The sequence below is a fragment of the Hippocampus bargibanti genome, linkage group LG05, assembly GCF_051943395.1.
Source record: "Hippocampus bargibanti isolate YZ-2025 linkage group LG05, ASM5194339v1, whole genome shotgun sequence".
Classification (NCBI taxonomy): Eukaryota; Metazoa; Chordata; class Actinopteri; order Syngnathiformes; family Syngnathidae; genus Hippocampus; species Hippocampus bargibanti.
This window is the reverse complement of record NC_142738.1, coordinates 10891324-10902580: the sequence shown is the minus strand read 5'-3', so window position 1 is coordinate 10902580 and position 11257 is coordinate 10891324. Positions and strand designations below refer to the sequence as shown.

At 40.5% G+C, this 11257-nt stretch overlaps 1 protein-coding gene and 1 long non-coding RNA gene across 3 annotated transcripts; one reads left to right on the top strand and one right to left on the bottom strand.

Annotated features, from left to right (window-relative positions):
* Positions 1–52: 52 nt before the first annotated feature.
* Positions 53–10992, bottom strand: LOC148897893 (aromatase-like). 2 transcript variants are annotated; one of them, XM_088996432.1, is made up of 10 exons: positions 10844–10992; positions 7586–7729; positions 6425–6575; positions 6192–6346; positions 5876–6052; positions 5684–5798; positions 3878–3992; positions 2579–2741; positions 1983–2224; positions 54–950 (listed from the first exon to the last, which is right to left on the bottom strand). In XM_088996432.1, exons 2-10 carry the CDS (start codon positions 7719–7721, stop codon positions 648–650), a joined length of 1557 nt encoding a protein of 518 aa, XP_088852558.1. In that variant the 5' UTR covers positions 7722–7729; positions 10844–10992; the 3' UTR covers positions 54–647. The 2 variants fall into 2 exon arrangements, with proteins under 2 accessions (XP_088852557.1, XP_088852558.1); XM_088996431.1 differs by having other exon boundaries at positions 53–950; positions 6192–6575.
* Positions 1456–7715, top strand: LOC148897894 (uncharacterized). Its single transcript, XR_016114984.1, has 4 exons — positions 1456–1765; positions 2115–2238; positions 2607–2724; positions 7579–7715. It is a non-coding gene; the product is annotated as an uncharacterized LOC148897894 (long non-coding RNA).
* Positions 10993–11257: the final 265 nt, after the last annotated feature.

Below are 11257 nucleotides of genomic sequence, written 5' to 3'. Positions count from 1 at the left end.
AGTTATAAGGCTTAGAAAATTAGAAAGTGGAATATTATGTTTTATGGGGACCTTTGAACGGATTATTCTCATTTTAATGGTTTCCTATGGGAAATTATTTTTTGGGATACACACTTTTCGGCTTACTGACTCTGTCTGCGAAGCAAGTAAGTTCGTAAGCCAACGTATCACTGTACTGTATATGCCTCTCAGTATTGAATTCGGTTTAAAGGCACTTACATGGTTGTTTTGGGTTCTCGTGGTGTAATTGTCGTGTGTTTAGTTTGCAGGTAAAGTTCGGCTTGCAGTGAATTGAAGCCATTTTAAAAAAAAATGTGTTCTCTACCTACAAAACTGCTGCTTATTGTGGAGTGTGTCGTGTTGGGTTGTCACCCTTTGTGATGAATTTGCACTTTTAGTTCATAGTGCAAAATCAATCTTGGCTAACGACATCTACATTCTTCTTCGAACAGTTAAACGTGCTAGTAAGTGATATCTGCCATCTAGTGGTTATTAAAATTTAAAACTGATCAAGTGTGGTCAATAAAATGTTTTAATCCCCAATCGAGATAGTAAGTATGCGCTGTTGCTAAAAGTGTACTATTAAAAATTGTGTCTTAAAATGTAACCCCAAACGCCTCAGTGACAAGCCACGCAAAGGTACAAATTTAGCACCTTTTTTCAGACGCAGAAAGCAAGTAGTTTGAACCGACAGTGTCAGTGTAAAGAACATATCCATGTTGCGTCGTTCGCGGGGTGAAGCGCATGGCCAGGCTGTGGTCGTCTTCTACTGGCTGCTGGGACAGGTCGTTGGTCTGCCTGATGCTGTTGACAGTGCAACCTTCACGCGGACAGACGCTGAAACGAGACAGGAGTGTCACCAGGATGGCCTTCATCATTACCATGGCGATGTGCTTCCCCACGCAGGAGCGAGGCCCGCATCCGAACGGCTGGAAGAATCGTTTCGGAACCTGGAAAAAAGAGATGCTATGTTGAGGTTGAATTGCGATGTGTTTTGTACAGTGACGTGCAGTTAGGGGAGGCATGTGAGGCCGTGCCTCACCTGTCATCATGGAAATATCAAATGAAAAAAAATAATTAAACAGTTATATTTATTTAGTGATTTGTACTTTAAAGTTCTTTTCCATTTAACTTCACCATTTTGGGATTTTTTTTCATAATCTGATTTGCACATTTACCGTTCAAATACTAAGTAGAGACGAGCGGTGAGGCAGCAGCCGGCTGAGCCTCACCATGGATTGCGCAATGACTATGCGAACTGTGCTGGCTTGCTCTGCAGTGAGACCGCATTGCTGTCCCTCTGCATATCGCTATTAAAGTGTTTAAACACTTTTAGTATATGAACTAAATTTCTACCGTTTAGCTGGTGTATATAATATAGAGTCACTTTACATTATAAACACTGTACTACAGTGTTTATTTTATTTTATTTTATCAAAACTGTGTGATTAGGTGAGCCACACAGTTCTCCTGCCTCATGACAGGGGGCGCTGGTGATTACAGATTCTTCTTGCGCCTCCTCGGCTGCAGAATAATAGAATTAGTGAGAGCAAGCTACAGTAAACATTTAGCAAGTTAAGTGCAACCATCCAGTCATTTTTTTCGTGTTGCTTGGCCTTATTTTCAGAATGGAGGATTACATATCTAAATTGAAAGAAATAGAGAGACTTTTGAAACTGAAGAAAGAGAAAGAAGGCTTCTACAAAGAAGTTATCGATGCCTTTCTTCACAATGAGCGGCACATGGACTTCATTTAGAAGTAAAGGTAACACGATAATGTTATTTTCATTCTTATTTTCTATTCTACAGTTTATATAAAGAATGCTGACATGACATTTTAAACAAAACACGTTAACTGTTGCCAATCAAATGGTGAATAAGGTACTCTGTAGAGTTCATATGTTTGTAAATTGTCAGTGCCACACCAGCCATGAACCTCACCGCACGTCACTGGTTTTGTAGTAGAGTACCGGTGGACTAACCGTATTGTCAAAATTGTGCAGGTTGAATTCTTTGGGTTTTGGGAAAAATTCCGTCTTGTGCATGAGACCAATGTTGAGAATGATGTTTGTTCCTTTTTTAATGTTGATGCCTTCAATGACGTCATCTTCCAGAGCTTTACGCATAGTGAAGTCAACCACCGGATGGTACCTTAACGACTCGTTGATGAAAATCTCCAACACTTTCAGACGTGCGTAATCCACATTTTCTGCTCCACATTCTCCTGCATCAGCAATGGTAAAATGTGAAGAATGTCATTTTTTTACGTGTTATCCATCAATATTAACGATGAAAGCCTCGTCTGCTCATATCTCAACAAAATATAATTAAAAAAGCTATAACTAGCTGTGATTCAAACCACAAATGTTTTATTCCTGATTTTCGAAATGAAGTAACGGATACACATCATTTTTTTTTGTCAATAACAATCATCTGAAAACCCCTTGTATCAGCACTAATTTTGGAGGATCGGGACAATGTGACCCACAATGACAGATCCAAAAATTCATTCCAACCTCCCACTTCCATCAAGAAAAATCATTTTATAATGTGTGTGTGCGAATAAAACACAACATACCAATGACAGCGTCCATCTCCTCCACCAGCCTGTGCTCTGTATCTGGGTTGTGTTTGAGCAGCATCAGCATGAAAAAGAGACTGATGGAGAGAGTATCAGGAGCGGCAATCACCATCTCCAGCACGCATTGCCTCACGTCATCTCCAGTAAGTTCTCCTTGGTTCTGTTCATTTCAATCAGATTGGGTAAGTGTTCTTTTTTTTCTTAATAATAAAATATGAGCTTCAGAAAAATAATAGGCAGGACACAGTCGGATATTTGTTGTCTATTATTTGTCGTTCTATGACATGAGATTGTGGAGAGCTACATATACGATCTCAGCTAACTTTGGGCAAAATGAATTAATGGCAACATAAAGTGGATGTCGGGTCAAACAAGTCAAACTCTGTCATCTATTGACTGACTAAAACTGAAATACGCTACAGTAATCCCTAGTTTTTCCTTAATGGGGACGAGGAACACCCGCGATAGATGAAAATCCGCAAAGTAGATTTATATAATAATAACCCACGTGATGCCACAGAGGGGGGTGCTGGGAGGGGCTGGGAAGATGCACAACCATCCACACTTGAGAGTTTTGAAAGGCTCTTATAAATGAAATGTATTATTATTGTTGTAAACCATAAGATATGGTGCTGTCATTGGGCGACGTCAGCACTGGGAATCAATCAAGCTACAGCCAGGTACAAAACCTCTGAGTATTGGTACTTTATTTTTGTTCTAAACGTTTCATTCACGAAAAAAAAATGCGATGGGCTATAATTAAACCGCGAAGTTGCGAGGGATCACTGTACTACTGTACGGTAATCTCAAACATCACTGTCAGTATCTCCTCTGCTGGGGACAAGTGGTACTGCACATGCCTCACTCATTTCACGTTTGGGGGACATTTTATTTTTGCCATAAGTTTTTGAACTGTAGCTCGACGACCTTCTATTCATCCACGATGGACGGCAAAATACCCATTTTGAGCAGTAGGGAAAGGATCCGACTGATTGAGGATTGAGAATTTGTCATTTTTGATGTTCAATGTAAAAATAAAAAAAACAAAGTGACATCATGAGAAAATGCTCATTTTCCGAACAGCTTTATCCTCACTTGGTCGCGTGGGGTGTCGGAGCCTATCCTAACCGTCTTTGGGCAGTAGGCGGCCATAGCCTCCAGCTCACCCGCAATCCATATAAGGAACGAACAGCAAAGTAGTCTCTACTTTGCATTCATTCTAAATTACTTATTGGATCTGATACAGTGCCGTTAAAGACAGCGTTGCCACTGATAAATGAACAGGTGACAAGTCACCTGAGCAAAGATAAGCTCCGTTGCAAAATCCAACTCGTCATCCAGCTTCTCGGATTCTTGAATCATTTTTCTTTTCAAGTCGAGAAGCGTCTCCATTGCGTCTTGAAGCTCCTGGCTGTTGATATAACAAAACACATGTTAAGTGCATGACCATGAGTATGGTGGGAGTCAGTATTTGCTATTCCTCACAGGATATAGTAGTCTGCTTTATGTATCAAGCAAGATATCAGTGTCTGAAAGTCATGACAAAATGTTGGCGGACACCCGGGCAGACAACTCTGAAAAGTTGCCTGCCCGACCATAAAGTTGCCTGCCCCATTTTCCCAACTTGAAACACAATAAGACGACTAATCACAAAAAAAAAAAAAAAAAAAAAACATTGTTGCGAAATCGATGAGAAGGTTTCTTCAGCCGTCATCTGTACAAAAGTGAAGGTTTCGGACGTTTTGCCTCCTATCCAAGAGGCTTCGTCAGTCTCTTGGATAGGAGGCGAAACGTCCGAAACCTTCACTTTTGTACAGATGACGGCTGAAGAAACCTTCTCATCGATGGACCACTCCTGTACGACTGAGAGCTTACACAGACGTATTGTTGTGAAATATAAAGGACTTTTTTAAATTAAGGAAGTACCTACCACAAATGCTCCCTTGCTTAATTTATGGTAAATATCCCTCGCTGAAGATTTTTCTGGCGTAAGTAATGGCTGCTGTTACGCAATTCGGTACAGTAATTACGTGCCAGCAGCTTCATAATGGCTTACTGAAGTCGTACTACAGTAGGTGTGAATTTATTTTACGACTGTTAAAGCGTCTGTTTAATACTTCCCCTTCAGTGTTTGACTTAAAGGACAACTGACACAATTTTTTTGCTTTCTAACTGGCACCAGAAAAACGATTTATAGCATCTAAAATACCCAAACACGCAGGCTGATATTTTAGTCAAATGCAAAACACTAATAAAAATGAGTTAAAGTGTCCCAAAACGAGTTCAAAATGACCCCGGAAATGGCGAGTTTCAGAATGTCCCACCCCCTTGTTCGTGACGTCACGCCAGGACGTCTTTCCTTGCTCTAGAATCAAAACAATGGCTTCAGATTCAGAGAAGATGTTTTCTTGTTACTCATCCAGTTATGAATATGATTCAAATAGTTCTGAAGAGGAAAGCATAAATGTTTGGAATCAATTAAAGAAGTCCTTCCAGATCAATTCGAGCCTTCAGGACTCCAATGTAGCGTCCCAGAAAATGCACAAGATGGCGCCCAGGCTCCTTTGGAAATGGGCTGATTTGTCTGCTGGCAATTTGTGTCAACTAGTACAAATAGTAGTCTTGGTGCAACACACAACGATTCACCATTCTGTTATTTATGTTTTTTCCTTCTAATTTCGCCATCAACACGAAGTTTTCTGACCAAACAAAGTACCCAAAATGCATTGTGGGTCGCTTTCTCGGTCAGGGGCGTTCCAGATGTGACGTCACGTCTGGAATCGTCACCAACTCGAAAACAAGACTTCCTGAATATTCAGCGCGAGTCTTAAAACGTAAAATATAGCTATATGCGGTGGAATCTGTGTAAAATGCGCTCAGTAGAAGTCATTTGAAGTGATTTTACAAACGATGGACACAACTTGTCCGGAGGCGTCGGTTGTCCTTTAAACATACATTCCATACAAAATCTAGCACTGAAGCAATTTACGAACAAATAAACCTCACGAGCGACTGCTCGGAATGTATCTCGTTCGTAAGGTGGGGAGCGTCTGTAATTGTGTCCTTTTTTAAATGTTTTTACATTGTGTGAGCGCATCTTACGCTGCTTTTTTATGTTTATCATAGAGCCATCCAATTTTGAAGAATATATCCGGCTTAATCAGAACTGCTTGCCAAGTCTTGAAATAATTTTGAATTTTCAGCAGCAAGTCCCTCTCTGAAAGACACAAAGATCATTTGGATTGGCGGTTTGACAATCAAATTATGAAGAAGTACTCCACAGCGTCATCTGACCATTGAGAGGCACCCTGAGGAAAAGATTGTTGGAGATATCCACCACGATGGCTCTCAGCAGATTGAGAGTGTCCACGTGTCCCGATGTGTCTGTCATGTCCTGGAGGTGATCCAAATGTTTCGCTGTGGAACTCACACAAATGGACGCTGTCCTCGTAAGACCGGGTCCAGTCAGAGCTGCCAATTCATAAAATGTGTAAGACACGTACATGATAAATAGGATTTTTTTTTCAGATACTGAGTTTGAATATTATCTACAACCATACGAAAGGAACATTTGTCAAGAATAGAAACTCATCCAGTTTGATGCACACACCTTTCAAAAAATAAGTTCTGACTTTTTTCCAGCGTTCCACATCATTGTTAAAAATGATTCCCCTCCCTTGCATCCCAATACACTCCAAGCCTTTTTTACTCCCAAATCTGGCCACATAGTGGGCGCTCCTCAGGACATGAAAGATGGCAGAGGACCTACAAAAGAAGCGTAACGGATGACACCATCTTGCATAAAGCTGTTTGACCTCAGGGTGATGGGAGGAGGGGGGTTGCCTGCTGATGATGAGGGTCTCCTCGCTGTCGATCCACACTCGCACAATGCCGCCGTATTTATTGTTGTAGTAGTTGCTCGCTGTTCCAATTCCGGTCCAGATGTACCGGGTGTAGGAAAGATACGGACCGAGTCCTGCCAGATAGGACGGACCTGAAGGAAGAGAGGAAAATGGCATCAGATTTAAATTTCTATCGTGCTTGTCATTATGTGGATCGTGAAAAGAACATTAATAAATATAAATACAGTAACATGTTATTTGGAGTGTGTTCTTTTCTTTCCTGTCTCCGGTTTATTTTAGGTGTAATTCCAGTATCTACCGCTGGGCGGTGACACTTTTGTTTGATACGGTGTAAATTTGAAAGAAAAATAAAGTACAGGATAAAGTGGTTCAGAAAATTAGTATTTTCTCATGATGTCACTTTATTTATTTTTTACATTGACTATGAAAAATGACAAATTCTCGATAGTCGGATCCTATTTGGACTGTAATACGCAGATCGATGTGGAACTAAATGTGGGTCGATGGAATGGCTCAAAATAGGTATTTTGACGTCCATCATGGATGAATAGAAGGTGGTGCAGCTACAGTTCAAAAAGTGGTTAAAAAATGTCCCCCAATCTTGAAATGAGTGAGCCATGTGCAGTACCACTTGTCCCCAGCAGAGGGCACACTCACCGTGATGGTTGAGATCACTGTACACTAGAACAGTACAGTGGTCCCTTGCTACTTCGCGGTTCACTTATTGTGGTTTCAGTGCATCGCAGATATTTTTTCAGCGGAAAAAACGTTCAGAATAAAAAAAAATGCCGAATGACTCAGAGGTTTGGTACATGGCTGTAGCTTGATTAGTTCCTAGCGCTGTCGTCACCCAATGACAGCACAATATCTCATGTTTTACAGCCATGTGGATTGGCTGTGCATCTTCTCGGCCCTGCCCGGCACCCCCACCCCTGTCTTCTCACATGCGTTATTAACTCCACTTTGCGGATTTTCGTCTATTGTGTATGGTCCATGTCCCCATTAACCGCGAAAAACGAGGGATTACTGTATAGTATTTCAGATCACCTTTTTTTTGCTGAGGATTGTGAAATGTTTTTTTTAAATCCTGAATTTTACTCCGACAGATTTTTAGCTTGTTTTTCGCACATATAGGCATCACCTGGTATGTTTGACCAATGTGTCCGTTCCAAGGCAGTGAGGAGCAGCAGCAACAGAAACAGAAGCAGTAAAGCAGCAGCGTCCGGCACTGGGTAACCCACCGTGTGGTTGTTGGTAAGCACGTCCAGCGGTGACATGATTGTACCTAATGTTTTGGCCACAGAGCAAAAATAGCAACAAGATTCACTGAATACAGTCAAGTTGTTTATGTAATGTGATAAACTGTCCACTGTGGTAATCAAAAGTGTCCCCAAAAGGGTTAAAATTTTATGTGCAACATATTCACGACAGTATATTTTCCCCTATTATATTTTAGTGCAGGGGTAATAGATAAACGGTTGATCATATTTGAGTGACATCCAAGAAAAAGGTCAAGTCTAAAAATAAAAAATCCTCCGATTCTATGTTTTACGGGGCCCTACGAGTCGAAACTCGACATTGTGTGTTACAGTGGCGAACGGTCAAGGCCTGCAAAGCCTTCTCTTCTGGCCTAAAATATCTGAATAATGGACTGATGTTAATTATATTTTGTCCATGAATTCTTATGAAATCATTCCAAATTGTATTTCAGTTTCCTTTCATTACTTTTCCCCTGTTGTGCTGCTTCAAGATGTGTGTTTTCATTATTAAACATTTAGCCAATCACATTTCAGCCATCATTTGTTGCCAGGTCTGAAATCTACCTGGACGCCTTCACAATCAGCTCTGCGGGCCATGTCGCATCAAATGTGTAGATCAGGGGTGTCAAAGTCATTTTTGCCGCCGGCCACATTGATGTTATGGTTTCCTCTCGAGGGCCGTTATGAATTTGGGGAACCCATATAGAATGTTTAAATCCCTTCAAATATTACATATAGAGCACACAGCAAATTAATGAATAACTCGTTTTCAAATCTGAAGTCAAGAATAAAGACTTTTATTCCGGTTGACATCCAAAAATATGAAATTTTGGCTCAGATTTTAGCAATCATCATGGAATTTAACAAGTTTGATTTGCTTTCGCGGGCCGAAAAAAATGATGTGGCGGGCCGGATTTGGCCCGCGGGCCTTGACTTTGACACCTGTGGTGTAGATGAAACTGTTGCTCAAACCAATCATATTTTGAATTTGAAAAGGTGTACCAACATCTTCTTGGAGGCGCTGGTCAATGTCAGAGTGTCCGCAAACTCTGATGATGGTTTTATTGTGTTTTAATGTGTATTGTTTTTTTTAATTGTAGAGTGTCCTTGAGTGTTCACCAAGGTGCTTGTAAATTAAATGTATTATTATTATTATTATTATTATTATTATTATTATTGGCTCATCACTCGCCAATCATAGTTTACGAAAACTGCTCTGATCACTAGCCACTAGTGACAAGAGCTAGCACACTATATCAGTAGATAGCGGCATAAGCAAATATAATGTGTTAATTAAATAGTTTTGTCAACCTAAAATGGCTGAAGGAGGAGAAGAAATGGATTTGGTTGGACATCATTAAGAAAGGTCGGTCAGTTATTTCCTTTCCCTATAGTGGATTTGTAGTAAACCACACCACCCTTTTTCAGTCTGAATTGATTCGGACGTAGCACTACTGAAGGCCTAGCGATGAAATCCGCGGCCCGCCACTGGTGGATTATTATTTGAGCAGTTGTGTGACTGTGGCAAGGTAAGCTTTGAGTCCCTTTTGTTCTTTTCAGACGTGAGCAAATGGCAAAATAGCTGCCCACTGCGATGGATCAGAACAATGGCTTTTCTTGCTTTATTCCAGTGTTTGAAATAATGTCTGCCTGGAGGCCCAGGGCGTACAACTTTTACGCCGGGCGTACAACTTTTAAAACGTTTCGGCCCAGGTGGCCAACAACTTCTTCAAGAAAAAAAAAAGACTTCAAATCAAACGTTTGTTCTATTCAATAAAGCAAAAGCTACAAGCAAACCGCTACAAGCCACAAAACTCTCAAATACACTTTACAGTCACGGTATAGTCCGAAGCACGAAACAGGCTTCTGATTGGCTGCCATGCTGAGTATACAAATTGCCATACGAACGTCAGCCAATCAGAAGCCTGTTTCGTGCTTTGGACTATACCGTGACTGTAAAGTCTACTGATTGGCTGCCGTGCCGAGTATGCAAATTGCCATACAAACGGCAGCCAATCAGAATCCTGTTTCGTGCTTCGGACTATACCGTGACTGTAAAGTGTACTTGAGAGTTTTTAAAGGCGCTTAGAAAGAGGAGTCCACGTGTCTAGCAGACAATGCAACGCAAACATTGCATTGTGCACCATGACGACAAACGACAACTGGAGTAAAATCTTCAGCAAGGGATATTTACTATAAATTACGCAAGGGAGCATTTGTGGCAGGTACTTTCTTAATTAAAAAAAAATCCCTTTATACTTCCCCTCAATGTTTTTTTATTTTTTTATAAGTCACAACAATGTTTTTTTTTTTTTGTTGCGATTAGTTGTCTTATTGTGTTTCAAGGTGTGAAAAATGGGGCAGGCTACTTTTCAGAGTTTTCTGCCCTGGTGTCCGCTAACTTTTTGTCATGAGTTTCAAACTCTGTTTATTCATATTGCATATATTCACAACTAACCAGAATGCCGTGTTTTGGCAAGTCACTTGTGGGACCGCACAGAACATGTTATTGTATATATATTAACTTCCGTTGTAAATATACTTTTTATGAATAAACTGTCATTTTTTATGAACACTTAAACCTACTAGACTCCTGTTATTTAATGTTGGTCATAATTGTGGAACTTGGAAGGCTAAAGTCAGCAACCCCAAACTAGTGAACGCCTTTATTTTTAAGGTCCATCTATCGTTCAATAATAATGTATTGATGACATAGAAAAGCATACTGTGGTCCGCCCATGTAATTTAAACCGCTCAACTATGACCTCATTTTGTTTTTGTGTTGCATGTTTTATGTTTCCCTTCTAATATACACCCGTCCGTCCATCCTTCCATCCATTTTTAATCTGTACATCCTCGCGGGTGTGCTAGAGCCTATCTCAGCTGTCTTTGGGCAGTAGGCGGGGGACACCCTGAACGCTGTTGTCAGCCAATCAAAGAGCATTCACTCAGAAAAACACATATCAAGAGAACAAACAAACGGCAGTTTGATAATCACCAAGACTAAATCTGTGTTCCTAGATTAAAAAACACATGAAAAAACACATGCTGTAAATTGTAAAAAAAAAAAAAAAAAAGCATTGGTTTTGTATTGCAATACAGTTCCAAAAATCAAATCTTATTGAAGTTGCCTCTCTTACCTTTGCACTCCACTGATGCTGCTGTCACGTTGGTGTGCCGTCTGAGGGGATGCAGTTCTTCCTTCCCTTGTTTTATGAGATGAGCTCCTTCCTCCAGCAAAATAAATCACTATGCTTCCAGAGTTACTAATTCCTTTATGTTATTTGTTTTTTTTTCCAAGGCTTTCACTTTCTTCCTTGTTGCCTAGAAACACATGCAGTTTGGAATCTTGAGTACCGCAGCGCATTCGAGCAGTGAGCAGAGTACATCCGGAACACAAAGCAACCTCAAAAAGAACTCACCCCACCTCACTAAAGAAGTGTATTTCATAATAAGTATGAAAAACCGAAGCTCTTCAATATGTCTTCATGCATGTGGCCTTGCTGCATATTAAGTTCTGTTTAAAAGGAAGAAAGCCTGCTTTACAAATCTTT